We start from the raw sequence: 20,312 nt of genomic DNA on the forward strand, positions 1-20,312 counted from the left end.
TGGAAGCATCATGGCATGGGGTTGTTTTACATCTCATGGTATTGGCAAACTTCATATAATTGACGGAGCAATGAATGGAGCCATGTATCAGGAAATTCTTGATATGAATCTGCTGCCATCCACCAGGATGATGAAGATGAGACATGGCTGGACCTGCCAGCAGGACAACGATCCAAAGCACACGGCAAAGTTGACTCTCAAATGGTTTCAAAAAAAGAAAATCAATCTGTTAGAATGACCTAGTCAATCACCTGACTTAAATCCAGTTGAACATTTGTGTAAAGAACTAAAGAAAAGGGTTCACCAGAGGGCACCAAAGAATATTCAAGATTTAAAGACAATCTGTGCAGAGGAATGGGCCAAAATCACACCTGAGCAGTGTGGGCAAGGGCGTCAGTTTGTTTTTAAAAGTGGGGGGGATGGAGACCACAGCCATTGTCAGATGGAAATCCACACCCTGGGTGGCGTGCTGGGTAATCAGGAACACCGGGGATATCCCCCGGTGGGCCGCTTTATTGTTGGGCCGCTCCAGTCATAAAATAATAATAATAATGATAAAAATAATAATAATAATAATAATGCTTTAAATCATGGGTCTCAAACTTGCGGGCCAACTGCGATATTTTGTGGCCCTCTACTTGAAATCAAAGTTTAGCATTGGTGCGGTACGCCTGCTTTTCTCATATGCTTCCGTGTCGTTGGTAAGACAGCACTTTGAGAAAATGTTGAAAAACGGCGGCAAAATGCCACAAACTGGGCTTGAACTCACAACCACCACACCACACGCAGAGGATCAACCTGTTGAGCTATCGGTCCGTGCAGGTAGAGGGGTCTGTGGGCCGCTATAATACTAATTCTCCCGGGCCGAAATTTTGCCCCTGCACGGAGCTTCCACTTGGCACGGGCGCAAATTTAGCATCTGCACGGTTTTTTTTAACCTCACGAAGGTGTGCTGCATGTCTGTGCAACTCTCGGCCGAGTGCGGATGGTGTATTCAGGAGCGTCGGAATTTTCTATACTGCTGAAAATAACTGGGTTTACAACGGCTTACATGTGAAGAATTTGAATGTGTTGGAGACAAAATGACCCCTGACAAAAAGTGTGGGGGGGGACATCCCCACCGTCCCCCCCCTAAACTGACGCCGATGAGTGTGGGCGATTAGTTAAAACATACAAGAAGCATCTGGAAGCTGTCATTGCAAAGAAAGGCTTCTCCACTAAGTATTAGATGAGTCTCAGTTAGCATGTTCGATACTTTTTTCCTGTGTTATCGCACTTAATTCCACATAATCATTATTTATGGACCTGAACGTTGTGATTTCTTTTCATGTTTGGATTATTTGAGTTAATACCAATGTCTAGTTAAAATTTTGTTTGAATTGCATCTTTGGAAATAGATGTGATGAGAAAAAGTTGAGGCGTTCAATACTTATTTTCCCTACTGTATGTCTGTAGGCATTTTTTTGTTTTTTATCAAATGTTGATTCATTAAAACAAATGTCACAATCAGGTGATGCATCCAAAATCTCTTCTACAGTCAATACAGAAACAACATATTGTACAGTCTATTTATTTTTTGCCATAAATGTGATAAGACCATTTTCTAAAAAATTTTGGTAGATTACATGTGGTGTTATTCATAATTTACACATCATCCATAAGCCCTGTGATGAACATGTGTGAACCCCATATCAGCTGCGATAGGCTCTCGTTCAACATGATGCAATACAGTTAAGCAAGTATAACTAATGAAGGGATCATTTATCTCTAGACAGGTTTTTATGTTTACTAGTTATCGAAAATTAGTTGCTTTGTTTAAAAAAAAAATTTTCATCGTTAGTGACATTTAAATTTTGGCACTTTATAATCATAAAGCAGCATAATGTGTCAGTTCAGGATAATTACTACAGAACAGAGCAGTCAGTTGTATAACAGTCTTTATTTTCATCTGTGTTGTATTGATGAAGTTATTTCAATAGGTTGTCTGGTCACTGAACCACCAGGTACAGCTACAGTATCAACATGTTCCATTATGTAATACAAAGAACAATAATCAATAATCATTTTTGACACCAGGAACATATTCAGAGTGTTGAACTGCATTGAGGGTTGGACTCAGAACATTCCCTTCCTGTAGCGGTGGATCAACTGTGACACGTCCTCCTTACACACCTTAATCCAGCCGTCCTCCTGCATGTGGTACACTAGACAAACACACACACAGAAAACACACAGATGTACTCACTAATTGACAATGTAAATGTAACAATAAGAATGGCAACATACTTGAAAAAGTCATCCAACATGCAGTTCATGGTAGGCTTCTTGGCCTTAATGTCACTGTTTTGAAATTTTGCCTGGATAGTAATTTCAAGTTACGTGACATATTTATATCCTCGCATTATGTATACACATACTTTTGCATTAAACAAGAAAAGAGAGGTGCAAAGAGCAAACATACAAGACTAGAATCTGCAGAAACACTGGTGACTGTCAGGCTGTACTGGGCAAAGTGATTCTTTGAGCTAAATACCATCAATGAAAAGCTGATATTTTAAAGTCATAATGTTTACCGTGTTCATCACTTAACCCTCAAGCGGCCAAGCTATTTTAGTGACTAAAATGACCAACTGGGGTCATTTATGACCCCACTATATTTTACACAGGAATATGTCCTCTTTTTGTGCTTTCTTACCTATTCCACTCCACTGCATTTTAAGATGGATATTCTAAAATAACCTTCTGTAATTATTCATGGATTTTAATCATTTTTGACTCAGAGCTAAAGTAAAACCATACGAACAATATGATGCATTGTAAGAACGCAAAAACATTTATTTAGACACGCTTTGTCTGCCACTTCTTTTAAAACTTTATTCCTTTTGTTTCCTCAACAGTAAATCAAAAGTACATAAAAACAAAATCTACACAAACATATTGTCTGTATGTGTGCAATGTAACATGCAGAGAAGTATTTAGATTAGGGGCAGCTGTGGCTCAGGTGGCAGAGCCGTTCGTCCAATGTAAGACACTTTACCCACCTTAGCTCCAGTGCTGCCACTTACACTGGTGTATGAATGTGTATGCTGTGTAATGTTGGTGGTGGTCAGAGGGGTTGTAGGAGTGGATTGGCAGCCAGTCATTCTGCCCCAGGGCAGCTGTGGCTAAAAATGTAGGTCTGCCAGCTATAGTGCACTGCAAAACACTGAAATATAGCAATTAGAGGTAGAAATAAATAAATAAAACTAAGGCCTACAATAGTGAAAAACCTATACATCTTTCTGGGGTCATAAGTGACCCCAGACAAGTTTCCATTATCCTTGTCACACCAGTTGGCCGATCTCTACAAAAAAACTATGAGCAGCTGTAGGACAAGTAGACTGACAAATTCATGGTAGGAAACATTTTTCGGATAAAAGATACAAATATGGCAAATATAATTATATGGCTGACCCCACTCGGTCGCTTGAGGGCTAAGAGTAACATGATAGCATAATAATAGGACAGAACGATTAAAAAAAACTCTTACTGTGATATATCTGAAAAACATCTTGTTTTTAAGTTAACCTAAAATTAAATATATACTATGTAACAGACATAAAATGTCATGGAGCTTTACCACGAGATACTACAGAAGGTATACTAATAAAGTGACATGAAAGTTTAAGCCCTGGGTCAGAAGCACTACATTTTAACAATTTTACAACTTCCATCCATCCATCCTCTATACACCGCTTCGTCCTCACTCGGGTCGACAACAAAATTATTATTATTATTATGAGTTTATTTAAGAAGGGACCATGTACAATATTAAACATAAATGTTTCCATTTGATGCATTGTACCAGAGATAGCTTTAAGCTAATTTTCATCTGCAGTCCCCCAGCAAGTCACAATAAAAACATCACAACATTACGTTATAAAAAAGTACATGACCAGTGAAGCTAAATATTCCACACACACACACACACACACACACACACACACACACACACACACACACACACACACACACACTTAAAAGCACAGACACTCACACAAAAATACCAATTAAAAGAACACTGCTAGACTAAAATACATGACAGTGAATCAAAACATACACACACACACTCTTAAAAGTCGACATGTACACACAGTCACACATAAATGACAATTAAAAAGACATTAATGGTTGCAGTTCTGAGTGCTCTTAAGCAGGTTTTTCAGTTTGTTTTTAAAACTGCTGATAGAACTACAGGTCTTAATGTCATCAGGCAGGGCATTCCACTGAGCCGTAGCTTTTACAGAAAAAGCTGACTGTCCAAAGGTGGGGCGTCGAAAAGGTATTGCACAGTCAGTAGTGGAAGATATCCTTGTGGATTTAATAGACTTTGCCGAGCGATACTGAACAAACTGTTGCAGCGGAGGAGGGGCCAAACCATTTAAAATTTTAAAAACAAGACACATATTTGAAAATAACTTCAAATTTTCAAAACTCAGTAGACGATGCTTATCTAAAATCCTGCAATGGTGATATTGCGTTGATTTTTTGTCCAGGATTTTCAAAGTCTGTTTGTAAAGAGACTCCAGTGGTTTGATGACTGCCTGCCCAGCTTGTCCCCAACATGTGATCGCGCGATAGCTCGCGAAAATCCCGCGAGAGCTCGCGCCAAAACACCGGTTTGGCCGCGAGCTATCGCGCGATTTCGGAACGAGATTTGCTTTACAGCGTCCTGAAATTTGGATACAGACCACAACAAAGAGCGATTGCCAGGTAATGTGGAGGTTTTCATTCACTTCTCATCTCTAGTATGTTGTGGGACACTCATTGAGACTATCCAAACCGGTCAGTGTGGGGCAAAAGCACGTTAGGGCGGACTTTGACGCAGGGGGGGTAATTGCCCCATACTTTTTGCTAGCTGAGCTGCTAGCTGAGCTGCTAAGCTGCTAAGCTGCCTGCCTGGCTAAATAGTGGAGCTATGTCGAAAATTAATTTCTCCATCACTCACATGTATGAAATGACAAATGAAAACAGACCCCAGGTTGAAAAAAAACGAAGTTCCCCTTTAATCATGCATGGCAACAGGAAATTCTGATTTCAGCTGAAAATTATTTGGGGGGGGCTGAAGCTGAGAGATTTATAGTAAAATAGAAGTCATTTAGCCTGATAAAAATGACCAAAAACATAATAATACTAGACTTGTTTAAGTCAGCAAATATAATGAAAAGTTAACTTACATGTTCTTCAATTTTTTCTCACGATCTTCAGTTCAAAATATTTCACAAATCTATAAGAGTTCTATACTACTATGTACACTATATACAAGTCAGGTCACTGTAACACTCCTATTTTGCCAATTTTCTTCTCTTTGCAGCAAGCTGTGTAAGTCTCTGGACAGCCTTCCTTTTCAACTCCTGCTGGTGGGCTTTTCTTGCAGCCATTTCCTTCTCTTTCAGTGTTTCTTAGACCCTCCAGAAAAACACGATTATGCGATCGCACGGATTCCCGAATTAATCACCAAAATGCCGCTGATTATGCGAGGGTCAATTATTTCCCAAAAGGCCGCATAATCCCCACAAAACAGCACATGATTCCCGCAAGAATGTCACATTTCCACGAAAAAAAGAGAAATATGCGGGTCCCGCTTGATTTCACAATTTCCGCATAAAATGAGAAAACTATAACCAATATAAAAGGAGTTGTGAGTGAGTTTTTATGTGACGCCCGGCCTGATGTCATCAGTTCGCGCATTCACACACACACAAGAAGCACGAGTTGATCCGGAGCGTGGCGCCAGTGTTGCCAACTTAGCAACTTTCTCGCTAAATCTAGCGACTTTCCAAAGCGTCCTAGCGACTTTTTTTTGTCAAAAGCGACTAGCCACAAATCTAGCAACTTTTCTGCCGTTTTGGAGACACTGACAGGAAAACTCGGATCATTCTGCAGTTACTGTCCTCAACAAGCAGCAGGTGCTGCTGTGAGCTTCTCCCTCTCCCAGAGCACAGGCTGTCAGTCTAGTAACCCCACAGCAGTCCCAGTGTCTGATTAGAGGACACATCCCTCTGCGGCCAGACGGCAGATGAATCGCGCATATTTTTGCATATTTCGCCACTATTCTCAACGGATTTAGACGAGTCACAGAAATGTTCAAATTTGAAATTAAATAGGCAGAAACCCGCGGATCCGCGGAAAATTGCCATGCATATTTAATACAATAATCGTCATTAATATAAACATAAAACAACATAAAAACAAGGTAAAAAAAAAAACATTATTCTGAAGGTGTGGCGGCTTTTATTTTGCCGTGGTGGTGCGCCACAATCAATTACACGTAGAGGAAACCCTGAACATGAATGTCTATGCTAAATTTTTTACAGTAAATCAAACAGTATCTGAGGTTTCACTCTATGGCAGACTGATCAACCCATTGATGGACCAACACTGTTATCTCCTGAACCGTGCTGCCAGAGAGGCTAAAAATTAAAGCCTTAGAAAAAAAACACAAGACAAACTTAAAACTCACTGTTCACCACTCCACCAGAGTAGGCGTCCCTGTGTGTAGCGTGAGCGATGCCCCGCCGGCCGAGTTCATACGCCTCCTCTACTGTCATGTCCTCCTTGTAACCGCTGTCCACCACACCGTAGGCGTAGCCGTTCCCACAGCCGGTAGAAAACATACGTCCAGACAGACGTGTGCCATTATCATCCACATAGTACAGACCAGGGCCCTGTAGGAAACAGAGTCATTGTATAATATCTGCAGGAACTTTACTGTTTTATACAGCAGCCACAGTGCATGAGAATTCTCCACACACTAGATTCTTAATGCTTAGAAACTTAGAATACAGCAGTATGTTCCAACACAGATCTACAATAACAGCCGTTTTTTATGAAATTTAGCTTTTTTTTTTTATTTTTATTTTTTAACATATTTCAGAATCATGAAGGGCATGTTAACCTGAACAGGTAACTCTGGAATAGAGTAGAACACAAACTTTTTTAACGTATGCCGTAACTGCAATAGAAAACATCTCATGTGAAAATGTGTCTTGGCCCACCACTAAATCCCTCTAGTTTCTATAACAAATCACATTGAATTCTATTAATACCACAATGAATGCATTTGTTCAAAGCCAAGTAGTGCAGAATATTAGGCTCTGCTTCACTTTAAGTGACACAGCAGCACAATAATAGTTCTGAGCAGTTTTTACCTCCTTGTCCCATCCACAGATCATGCTCCCCATAGAAAGGCCCATTCCTCTGTATCCCAGCATCATGTTAGACAGCAGCTTCGAGGCAGCAGCCACAGAGATCCGATGGTTGTTCCTCAGCCTGTACAGCCTGGAAGAAATAATAACAAATAGAATAAACCAGTCAATGCCTTAGCAAAATCAGGTAGCAAATTAATCAGCTATAAAAGCAGTCCAGGTGTAATTAGTTTTATCTTTTGGTGGATTTAGGTGTAAACACCTTAAGTGTGTTTCATACAAGTATGAGTGCTAGTACCACTCAACACCACGACTTATCACACAGGGCTGAGAGTTCAGGAACCGCTTGCAGCGCAATGAAGGTACTGAACACTCAAGCTCTTTGTTCCACTCAAACAGGACAAATTAAATTGGGGAGCTTTGGTCATTTTCTTGAATAGCGATTTAAAAACCTCTTTCTTTTCCTCGTGTATTTTTCTCAAGGCGTCAAAACAGGAAAAAGATAAAATGTTTTAACCATGTTACTCAGCATACACGCGGGGTACAATTCACCACCAAACACGTGTAAGAAGTCTGAAATTAGCACCCAAGTAAAATAAACCTGCACAATACCCCTCAGCTGTGAGAGGCACAATCTCCCCTGACATTACCTGCTTTTTGTTTTAATGAGCTGAGTTTTCTGGACAAATTATAAAGTTGTCATATCCATCTTGACATCACATTGCGAGAGGGCAGTAAAAATGAGAGGTGACACTTTCAAAGCGTATGTGAGGAGCATAAATTGACAGAAAAAGAAATCATATAATGGTACAGACAATATGTTGGATGAAGATTCAAAACACTGTAGGACAGACCTGCATTCTTTTGCCAGGAGTCTCTCCCAGTACTGACAGTCTGCAGCGCTGCCTGACATGGTGCCCAGCAGGTATGGGTTGATCTCTATGACCTTGTTGACGTCGTTGGATGCTGCACAAACATACCACATTTGGGAAAAGAGATTTACTGATCAAAGACTGCATGACAAAGCATGCAAACATTATGTAGCACCTGGAGCATAAATTCTTGAAGGCTGTGTCCAAAATCAGTCACTATACACTATATAGTGTGTTTGCCATTTTATTGTACTGTCCTGATGTTAGCTTACGATTGTAACATGCTATATAGTGCATTCAAATTATCCCACAATGTATCATGAAAAGTAATTTACAGCTGATATTCACAAACCAAGCAATATTTACAATCATGCACTGTGTCAAAGGAGAATGGTGTTTCCACAGATTTCTATATTACAGTGCTAAGACATATTTTCTACAGAATACATTTTTTCTATACGTGTAGCTTATTGAAATTACAACAGGCACAGAACAAATCTGGTGCTAAAATATTAGAATTAAAAACAGTAACTTGTATTATTATGTCTAATGAAGGCACATTTACATATCATAATACACAAGAAAATGTTATTTCCATTTATAAATTTTTAAAAAGAAGTTATAATTAGTATAACATGAGTTCATCACAAAATCTCAATTAGTTTTCCATCATAGCTGGCATCAATCCGATACATTTTAATTGAGCGACAGCAGTGACGTAATTAATAACCAAGACTTGAGTAGTGTCCAAAGTGTTACTTTTGCCTACATTGTTGACTATAATAGCATTCTCTACATAGGGAATAGGGAATGGGTGGATGATTTCAGACACAGCCGAAGATCTTAACCAGGCCAAAAATATGAAATTTTTTAATCCTGAGAAAACTCACCAAAGAGAAATGGCTGACCGAGTTGACTGACTAAAAGACCTCATTAATGTGTCAATAAGAATTGCGTCCAGGTAAAAACAACACAGTTGCATAATGTTTGTGACTCCAGTGAGTTATGCCAAAGTTATGGCACTGCTCTCTCTCAGATTTGTCAGCAGTTTGGGGAGAGTTCATGTTGTGTTAGTGATGGGAAAGTCTAGAGTAGCTCCCCTTAGATACCCTGATTTGAGTTCACTAATCCTTATTCTACCTTAGCTGTATGTGTTGATTAAATGTTACACTCTGAGATATAGCTAAACCTTCAAGGGTCCATTTTTGTATACATTTTTGTGAATACATCTGCAATCATATCACCTTGAGGGATTTCACACCTGATGGACAGAATAGAATAGAATCTCTCTAATCCAGGACTTTTCAAATGAGACATAGGGGAAATTATAAACATTGAACCTGTTACAGTAACATTTTTGTGTGTTGACTGCAAATTATATTTAGTTTGTTACCTCTTTAGTTCATGGTCCCTACATTCAATACAAAGCTGCACATCTTTTTGGGGCCTGTGTTGCTTGAGCTGATGACCAGATTTTGTTCAGAAGTACAATACTTTAAAGTGGGTGGACAACATGTTTATTAGGGCTTGTCACTCATTTTCGTTGCAGAAGCTAATAGGCTGTCAAAATTTGCCAAATGACAGGCTGCTTAATCTTTTACTACAACTTTACCAACCTTTTGTACGTCTGGAACAGAAAACATATATTTTTTGGCACTTATCCACAGCTGCATATTTTACCTAAGTAACGTCCAGCTGATGCTCTGGAGTCCACAGCCACGATGACTCCATGTTTGAATTTGAAGGCCAGGGTGGTGGTACCGTGATTCATGTCAATATTCACCCCTCCATCACTGCTGCAGGACTTCAGGAACCCTGTAGGCTGCAATGAAACCAAAATGAAACTTATACTGGGACACATGATTGGTAAAGGCAATGTCTACATAAGGGGAAATTACATAATGTGATATTGATCGTAACCTAAAACACTTTGATTGTAACTCGTGATAGTTGAGATCAATGTATGATTTCATAAGAAGCCAAGACGCACCATACACTGAAAACAAGAGACGCGTAAAGTAACATGAACCAAGCTGCGTCTGACGCTTCATGCTGGATAAAGGTTTATCGGATAAGATTCAGTCACTTTTTATAAAACTATGGTGAAATATTACTTACCTCCACACCCAGAGGTACAGCAAATTCTTTAGTTTTGGTCCCAAAACTGTAGTGGCTGGTTCGGTCGACGAGATGCGTCTGTTTTGTTGGAAAAATCTGCCCGCGGAGCTCAGAATAAGGCTTAAAACCACTTACTTCTACAAGTGCCATGATGAACTCTAATCTTTAGTGTTGATGTCGAAGTTTTCCGAAATGACAGCAACGCCAAGGATTGTTTCCTTCCTCTCTTTAAAATAGCATGTAAAAACAGTCACAAATATAAAACAAAAGCTTATGCATGAACAAATAGTTGTTCTGAATCGCTACCGGGTTTTAAATTCACAACTTTAATTGATCAAATTAAAGCAAACTGACAACGAGCCAAAATAAAAATGGCTCGAAAGCTTCTTAACCAATAGAAGAACGCTGTGTTTATCTCATCATCAGTCTCTAAGCGGAAATACAGAAACCAGGTTTTGGGAACTCATAAAAACACACTCAATACTGCAGGTAGGATAGTGATATGTAAATAATATAGTATGACATCAACCTGTTTTGTATAAAGTCTGATATTAAAAGCACACGGAGGCAGTTTGGGGATTAATGTAAATGTTGGTAAGTAATTAGAAAACACCACTAATAAAAAAAACAAGGAAACAGGAGATATAGGAGTTTGTAAACAGGATTTTATTTATCATTATTCCATATTACAAGGAACATGTTAGGTCTTCTCAGTATGGCTTTGTTTCAGCCTCCATGCTTACTGTGTTACAGTTTTATGATTTATTCCACATCACAGTGAAGCACAGCTGCAGAAATCAGGATGACAGTGTTTATTAAATGTCAGAGATGAATAACTACTCACATTTCCAAACTGTCATTATAACTGAATGAACTTAAAGACATTTGAGGAAATCAAATAAATTGCTAAATGCTGTGGTGTTTGTGTTGGTTGTGTGCTGTAGTTCAGGCTGTGTCCTATGGGAGGCCCCTTGAGAAATAAATCATATTTGCTTTTACATTCACCATCAAACTCTGACACATACCCTTGTATATTCTATTACATTTACTATCTAACCCTCTTACATTTACTATCAAACTCTCTCACATTCACTATCAAACTCTCTCACATTCACTATCAAACTCTCTCACATTCACTATCAAACTCTCTCACATTTACCATCAAACTCTCTCACATTCACTATCAAACTCTCTCACATTTACCATCAAACTCTCTCACATTTACCATCAAACTCTCTCACATTTACCATCAAACTCTCTCACATTTACCATCAAACTCTCTCACATTTACCATCAAACTCTCTCACATTTACCATCAAACTCTCTCACATTTACCATCAAACTCTCTCACATTTACCATCAAACTCTCTCACATTTACCATCAAACTCTCTCACATTTACCATCAAACTCTCTCACATTTACTATCAAACTCTCTCACATTTACCATCAAACTCTCTCACATTTACCATCAAACTCTCTCACATTTACCATCAAACTCTCTCACATTTACCATCAAACTCTCTCACATTTACCATCAAACTCTCTCACATTTACCATCAAACTCTCTCACATTTACCATCAAACTCTCTCACATTTACTATCAAACTCTCTCACATTTACCATCAAACTCTCTCACATTTACCATCAAACTCTCTCACATTTACCATCAAACTCTCTCACATTTACTATCAAACTCTCTTACAATTACTATCATACTGTTACACATACACTAGTATACTCTCTTACATTCACTATCAAACTCTCTCATATTTACCATCAAACTCTCTTACATTCACTATCTAACCCTCTTACATTTACTATCTAAACCCTCTCACATTTATGATCAAACTCTCTTACAATTACTATCATACTGTTACACATACACTAGTATACTCTCTTACATTTACTATCAAGCTCGCTTTAATATAATTGAAAAGGAAGTTAGTTTGATCAAACAGGAAGTCTGAATTCACCTTCTCACATGGGTTTGCAACCCTCAAAACAAAGCCTGCATCCACTCAAAGCACTGCTAGCTGGCTAAATTCTAGTTACAAGGAGCACTTTCTTTGTTAGAACACTAGAAAGATGAACATGATATTTGTACTTATTTACCTTCTTTTTCAAGGTCAGTTATTGTTTGTGGAAGTAAATGGCAATGAGGAGGACATTGCTGTTTTTTTCACGGATACACTGAGGTGCGTTCAGAGAATTGTGCAGGAAATTGACGGTGGACATGACGGCATGATTTTGGAAAGGCTATTTGGTGAGCTTCATGGTTATGCACGGACAATTTCTTTCTTTCTCTCAATTAGCCAGCAGTTAGGAGGTGACAGTCAAAGACATTTACGTGTTCTGGAGACACTGTATGCATGTTTTTGTTCCATTTTAAATTCATATGAAAACTCAAGACCAGTTGAAATGAGACAAAGGGATATTTTTACTTCAAGAGTCCCACCAACAATCAGAACTGGCCATCCTGGTTGACCTCAATACAATATATTGCATGGACAGATTACCCACTGTTTGTCTCTTGGAATGAGTTGGCAAAGAATAGCTGTATGCTTTGGAATCAGTAGGAGGACACTGTACAGCCATAGACAGCAGCTTCAAATTGGACCACTGGCCTTGTCAACATTCCTGGTCATGGATATGGGATCCCTAGTCAGCCATAAAGATGGAATTATGAAGGAGCGGCGGCAGAATGAGAGAAGCACGGTATGATATATTAATCTGTGATTTAAAATGCAGTACGCTATAACCAAATGAATGTGTGTGAATTAATCAAATGCTTACATTTTTACATCTTTACATTTACAGTGTTGAAACAATGTAGAAATCATAAGAGTGCCTTATTCAGAAGAATGATGGTTTGATTATATTGGAAGGATGTCTTTTTATTTTCTCCTTTAATTTTTGAAACAGTGTAGAAATCAGAAGCGTGTCTCACTATAAGTAGTGATGGTTTGATTAATATAATGGAATGTCTTTTTTTATTATTTCTCTTTTTTAATTCTTTGAATATATACATATATCAGTGTTTTATGTTGTTTGAAATTGAGTAAAATGTTACTGGTCTACTAGGGTGCAGCAAAGAGAATGGTAACTGTGTTCTAAGGGGTAACCACTTGAGGGCAGCACCTCACAGGAGCTGTGAGTGCCTTTTGTTAACAAAATAGGATGGAAGGTTAAACAGGGTTTTGCTGCTATTAGATAAATAGAAATGCTTTCAGGGGGGATCACTGGTTGATCCCTGGGTAGATAATGAATTACTGTACTAGAGGGTGATTCAAAAAGAGTTAAAATAGGTTAGTTTAGATCATGCCCTTAGAGGGTCATGGGACTTTTTGGCTCTGTAAATAGGATAGGGGAGTGTTGTAAGTCTGTGTGCACCGTGCTGAAATGTGGGGTGCATATGTCAGCAACTTTTAAAAGCTGCTGACATTCACTTTTCTCAAGTTCCTGTAACCAGTAGAGAGAGGTGAAAAAAGGGACAAGAACATGTCTGGGGCAAGTAAAGGTTACTGGGTGAGGAATGAGGAAGTGCACATTGGCGGAGGGGGGTGGACGTGGCTGTAATTTGTTTGCGTGGGTTAGAGTATGGTGTCAACACGTATGCAAAATTAAAGAGAGCTGTGATGTATAAATTGTACCTATTGGAAGAAGTTCGGGGGAGATTGTTGCGGGTATCTGCCTGGGTGCAATCCAGACATCAGTCTGAGCACAGGGGATGATTACCACGTAACTCTGGATGAGTGGAATAACTTGGTCTGCTGAAGGAAGGACTGTTCTGATGGAATAATGGACTAAAGGAACTGCATCTTATTCGTTGTTAAGGATTACAAGATTGTGCTCGGGGCTTGACAATGAACTGATGGAGTATCACTGGATTCTATTATTTCCAGAGGAATAACACCTGAATGGATTAACAAAGTTTTTTCCTGGCCCAAAACCCCAAAATTGGATTACATGCAGACCTGAAATTTGGACTAACGCTCTCTCCAGCTTCCCCCTGGGTTCCTTGGCGGGCTCAGGTGAACGGCCGGGTGGGGCCCCACCCGCTGTTCTACTCTCTCCAAATTACCGTTACATTAGGTAACACGCATTCCCCTTTTTTCTTAAGAAAGCATAAGACCAGTAGGGATATGGATTAAGGGTGGTTTGAATATTATCTAATGTTTGATTATTTGTCTGATGATTTATTGGCTATGCTTGTGCCCTGCTAAAATATATCAATAAAGCATTATTCTGCAATTAAAGACAACAAATTGCAAGTGCTATTTTCTTTTATTATTCCTTAATTTCTATTTCTATTTTGTATTATCCCTGAACAAATACTTATACATCTAGCTCTGGATGTAATAAGTTAACTTACAGCGTGCATAACAATAGCAAGGTTCTGAAAGGTTACCTAGTCATAGGGGCCAGGTTGGCCCAGTATAAACATATCCTAGAGGTTGTCTATATGTCCATAATCTCTGAATTAAACCTAGCAACTTAACAAGTGCCAGATCTATGAGAGGAAAAGCTGCCGTTAACAGGTGTATCTGGTGGTTAAATTTAACTATACCGAAGTGGCTACTCGGTTAAATTAATTATCAGGGGAAGTAGGGATAGGCATCTGGATGAAGGCAGTGAGACAGCTAGGCGAATTTTCCTCGTCAACCAGCTTAACAGTTCTGCAGCATCCCTCTGAGTAAGATCTCAGGGGGCAGTAGGACCGGACCCGAAGGATGGAGAGCTGGTCCGGTGATTCCCTGACAGCTGAGTAAGTTAATTAGGGGGTCACTGGCCCTGAGGATCAACAATTGGCGCCCGAACAGGTTTTTTACCGACAGGTGAATCCCTGGTCCGTCAGGTGTGTGCCCTAAGACCCGAGGGGAAAGCTGAGGTGGGGACTGTAGATGTCCGCCTTGGCAGGAGAGAGCGGTGAAGACTGAGGTCTGATAGAACAGACTTCTCCCTGTCTGAGAGTGTGACTCAGACAGGTCAGAGAACGTTGCACTCAGAATCACTGGAAAAGCTTTTGTTTTCTGTTTCCTTCTCAGGATTATAACGGTGGATTGTAATCTGATGGAAGGATTGTATTTTTTCCAAGAAAGGAAAAGTATGGTGAGCGGCTGAGTAGAAGGATTTCAGTTTCACCAGATCTGCAGAAGAGGTGTAGGAAGCACCGCAGGAGTGTGGAGGTTACGTGAGTCGTGAGGGTCGGGGAGGACCGAGCCCGAGACGTCGTCACGGAGTAGCCGAACTTAGTCTGCCCTTCATCCTGACTCTAGGCGCTACGAGCGGCTTTGAAGGGGTGGACAACTCAACAAAGACGAACAAGTGGATAACAATGGATGAAGATTTGCATGTCTCGCCTGCGAGACGTACTTCCCCTTCGCCGCCTGCTGAGGCTGGAGATGCTGCGGAGCTGGAGGCGAAAGGAGGAAGTGAAAGGGCAGCTGTTTCCCAATCCCAGGAAATTCCTCCAGGAGTGGTGCCTGAGCGGCCAGTGCATATCCTGTTATACGGAGACGGGTGGAATTTCTGGGATTCAGGAGTTCAGCAAAGTTTGATGGTCGCATTGCCTCAGGAGGAGAGAGGTGGGCTGAAGCAGGCTCTGGCTGTCGCTTGTAAGCAACAAGCACAGTACGCTGTGTATAATCAAGTGCTGAGATTCTGGATTATAGTGGTAGTCAGCCCCACTGAGGTAAAGTCGAAGCGAAATGCTGCGACTTGGCTGAAGTGGTGGGGCAGCTTTTTGGAAGATTTCGCCAAGGACACTTCAAAGGGGAGGCTGGAAGTGATAGTCAGCCCCTCTGTGAAATATGATCCTGTGGTGAAAATGCTGGCCAGAGAGTCTGGACTGCGGCCTGGCTTGGTGTCGTCTGGAACAGTGAAAGCCATGTCAGTGTATAAGGACCATGGAAAGCTGCTATCACCATTATATACATTTCGGAATAAGAGGCTTGAAGAAGGAGATGAGACAGCCAGTGTACGTACAGACCAGGGACTGCTGTCAGATGTTGACAATGACGACAGTGAACATGCAGATGAGCAGGAGAACAGCTCGGATGCAGAAGAGGAAGTGGAAGAAGAAATGGCGCAATATACTCCAGTGACTGAAGCACGTATAAGGAGTATGGTAGCTGCTAATAAGACTATCATTGATGCACTGAAAGAATTCACCCGGACCTGCGAGGCGGGGGATAAGCAGCGTCTGCACCAGTTTGGTGGTAAAGCTGTGCAGAAAGAAGTGAAACGGAGGGCTATACCTGACTGGCCAGTCCTGAACCCCATCCCTCAGGGAGTTACAAAGGTCACAAATGAACTTGGTGCAGGATTGTATCATGTGACAGGTGAACCTTGGGAAATAAATGCTGATGGCCTTTTGGTGGTTACTTCTGCAACCTTTAAAGTCCGTAATCCTAAATTCCAGAGGGCCCTGCTGAGTGAGGCAGGGGAGGATTACAAGCGAGAAATTAAGGATTTAAGAGGAGACAAGAAGAAATGGCTGACAGCAGATGCACCGGTGGCTGTGACCTCAGGGGGATCCAGCTCGTTTTATTCGGTGGTCCACGTGCTGATAGAGGAGTACGCAGACAACATGGATAAAGGGAATTACAGAGATCTGTTGGTGCAAGCCCTGTGTGCAGGACTGGCTCGGGCGAATTTTTTGGGATACAGAAGGGTGCTGATTTCTAATAACGGATTGCGGTCTAATAACCTCCATTGGGAGATAGCTGAGCAGGCCGCAATACGTGCAGCAACTTTGCAGATCAACACCCATGTGTACTGCAATCGCATACAGGAGATAGTTATCCTGTCTTCACAGGTGCAGGAAGAGGAGCGTCGGAAACGTTTGGAGGGGCCTCTTCGCCGCGCGGAGCAGGTGCGGGATGCTGAGGTGAGGAGGAGCGGTTCTGAACAGATAGAGGTTGAAAATGGCAGGCTGCGGATGAGGCATGCCTCTACTCCAAATGCAGGAGTGGCGGGGGGCAATGTTACCTGGGGGGGCAAGATATTGGTCTCCCCAGGGCAGCACCCTCTGTCATCATAAGGTCCCCTCCACCCTCCAGCCCGGGGTTCTCTGAATGGGGTCCTCGGGCCCCGTCTGCTCCAGTGGTTCAGAAGTTGCATTGGCAGAGATCTGACAATTTGATGGATTTACAATCTGACAGTGGAAGTCTTCAGCTGCAGGGTGTCCGGCAAGGGCCTTCAGGTCCCACCAGCGGAGTGTCAGCTGTTGCTGCAGCGTCGCCCAGCACGGCAAAGCGGGGAACGTTTCTGAGGAGTCCCCGGGATGTGGAGCAGGGGGATGAGCAGACGTCGGCAGAGGAGCCGGGGGATGACAATGCAGCTGAGCGGAGTGAAATCAGTGAGGAAGAGATCGCTGATTCGGCTGATTACCCTGCACCCAGCAGGGTGGTGCAGCTGAGGGTGGGTTCCAGGAAAGGGGCGAAGAAGGATATCCAAGTTTTTTCAGTGTTGGATGTTTCCAGGAAGACGGCTCGAGATCTCAGTGTGGGGCCTATTGTCACTAAGGATGGGCGTGGGGCCTATACACCTGAGGTGGGACAGACTGGATATGACATTCCTGCCCGTTGGCGTGATGACCCTGGTGAGTGGCAAGAACTGAGAGTTAATGCAAAGATGGCTGAGTGGGCTAACATATTGATGATGCCCACCTATGGCAGGCTGGCGGCTAGCAGACAACTCACAGCTAATTTTAGACTGGGCTACACAGCCATTGGCTATGATGTAATGCTTCGCAGGATGAAGAAAGCAGCATACACTTACTCTAAAAGTCTGGAACGTGCTGAGGATGAGAGACTGACAGAGAGTGGGGAGGAAGAAGAAGTACCTCAACCTGCTGAGCATCCGCCTGGCGGCCCTGACAGGCAAGTGGGCATGGTGGATATGACGGCACTTGCTCCGGGGTTGGATTTAACAGACTTTAAAAAGATAAGACTGATTGTTGCAGACAAGCCGGCGGAGCAGGAGATGGTGGATTATTTGCGTGACAGCTGGCCGTTGGTGTGCAGTGCTACAGATAATGAGGGAGCAAAAAAGCTGTGGCTGAGTCATGTGACCAGGAATCCTGTGTGCCACAATGAGAGGGCGCAGAACGTCTATGACAGGCTGGTTTTGGATGATGATCAGGATGAAGACACCTGGCTCCAGAGAGCGCGGCAAAGGCTCAGCAGAGGTCAGACTCTGACACAGGTCTGGCATGAGATTCAACAGAGAATTTCGCCCAGGGCCTACGTGCGTGCACTCCGGATGGTGACAGGGGGTGCACAAGGAGAGGTGGATTTTATCACCATGCCTGCGGATTCGACTGTTTTCCAGATAACAACGGTGGTAAAGAAGTGGGATCTAACGAGAAAGTACTATAAAGAGAAGAGGGCAAGAGAATCTACCCAGCAGTCAAGGTATAAATCTACACGCCAGTCTCCTCAGCAGCAAAAGGAAGTGGTGGTTAGGCCGCCTGCCCAGTCAGCACAACCTAGACGAGAGGGGGGAGCTGTGAGTGAGTCACACAGCCCTCCTCTGCAGCAGCAGGCCGCAAGGGCGGACAACAGGATTCCTTTTCTGCCACTGGAGGAGTTTAAGAAGCTTACACCTGAAGAAAAACAGGCCCTTCGGGATGCCCGTAGAGCGGCACACTGAGGTGCGTTCAGAGAATTGTGCAGGAAATTGACGGTGGACATGACGGCATGATTTTGGAAAGGCTATTTGGTGAGCTTCATGGTTATGCACGGACAATTTCTTTCTTTCTCTCAATTAGCCAGCAGTTAGGAGGTGACAGTCAAAGACATTTACGTGTTCTGGAGACACTGTATGCATGTTTTTGTTCCATTTTAAATTCATATGAAAACTCAAGACCAGTTGAAATGAGACAAAGGGATATTTTTACTTCAAGAGTCCCACCAACAATCAGAACTGGCCATCCTGGTTGACCTCAATACAATATATTGCATGGACAGATTACCCACTGTTTGTCTCTTGGAATGAGTTGGCAAAGAATAGCTGTATGCTTTGGAATCAGTAGGAGGACACTGTACAGCCATAGACAGCAGCTTCAAATTGGACCACTGGCCTACACAGCAATGTCTGAGGAGGCCTTGACCGACATTAACAGGATCCTTCAAACCACACCAAATGCAGGAGAAAGGTATGTGCTGGGAAGCCTTCGGTCACGCAACATCAGAATACAGCGCAGGCGTGTGAGACGTTGCTTGCAACACCTTGACCCCATTGGACGGGCCTTCCATCATCGTCATGCAATCCGCCGAAGAATTTACAATGTTCTCACTCCCAATCAATTATGGTGAGTAAGCCTATCTTGTAATATTTTATTAGACGCGGTTCTCATGTCAGTAGCCATTTTATATTTAGTATTTTAAATGTCCTATATAATTATAATTTCATAATTATGTAGATTTATTAATGCACATATATACATACAGTATATTTAAATTGCTAATTGATTTTTACTTTGATTACAGATGTAAAGGAACACAGTATTACTGTAAAATGCAGCTAGAATATTAATTTACCTGAAGTAGTCTTCCTAAAGGATCAATAAAATCAATTTAATCTAATCTAATCCAATCTTTACAGTAATGTTTAAAGTAAAGCTTTAAAGAAGCCATGGAAGAAACACTCAAATGGTTTACTTAAGTACAAGTATTTACTGTGTACCAGAGGGTAAAAATACTTAATAAATGGTTTAAGTTGAAATTTCATTTTTTAAGTGCATATGTATTATCAAATTATACCAAAATTGCCTCAAGTAAAAATACACGTAATGCAGAGGATAATATACGATTTTAATCTTAAGTGGACATCTACACATCTTTTAATTCTTAAAGCTGCTGTCCGGAGTTTCCGTTTGAATTCAATTTATGTATCATTTTTTAACAAAGCTTAAATGTGTTAGTCTAGTTCGATACTATAATATAAAGTTAGTATAACGCGATATGAAAATTTATTCATGAGCTCCGCCTTCCTCTCATAGACCCCCATGTTATTCCAAAAAGCGCCGGTTGCTGCCGACCAATCAAGTTCGAGCTTCAGCTTTGTCATGCTGTCAATCAACGGTTACGCACACAGCAAGCAAGCCCATGCAGAGGTGGGCGAGCTACG

General features: G+C 41.6%; 2 protein-coding genes across 4 annotated transcripts in view; one reads left to right on the forward strand and one right to left on the reverse strand.

The window, feature by feature from the left end:
- The window catches only part of LOC110971776 (major histocompatibility complex class I-related gene protein-like), a 153,096-nt gene that overhangs the window by 50,176 nt on the left and 82,608 nt on the right, over positions 1 to 20,312 (forward strand). The window lies entirely within an intron of this gene.
- On the reverse strand, positions 1,921 to 10,327 carry LOC127536231 (proteasome subunit beta type-8-like). Its single transcript, XM_051956061.1, has 6 exons — positions 10,178 to 10,327; positions 9,740 to 9,881; positions 8,042 to 8,153; positions 7,191 to 7,320; positions 6,503 to 6,707; positions 1,921 to 2,204 (listed from the first exon to the last, which is right to left on the reverse strand). The coding sequence occupies exons 1-6, from the start codon at positions 10,325 to 10,327 to the stop codon at positions 2,116 to 2,118; spliced, it is 828 nt and encodes a 275-aa protein (XP_051812021.1). The 3' UTR covers positions 1,921 to 2,115.

This window comes from Acanthochromis polyacanthus, chromosome 11, assembly GCF_021347895.1.
Source record: "Acanthochromis polyacanthus isolate Apoly-LR-REF ecotype Palm Island chromosome 11, KAUST_Apoly_ChrSc, whole genome shotgun sequence".
NCBI classification, from domain to species: Eukaryota; Metazoa; Chordata; class Actinopteri; family Pomacentridae; genus Acanthochromis; species Acanthochromis polyacanthus.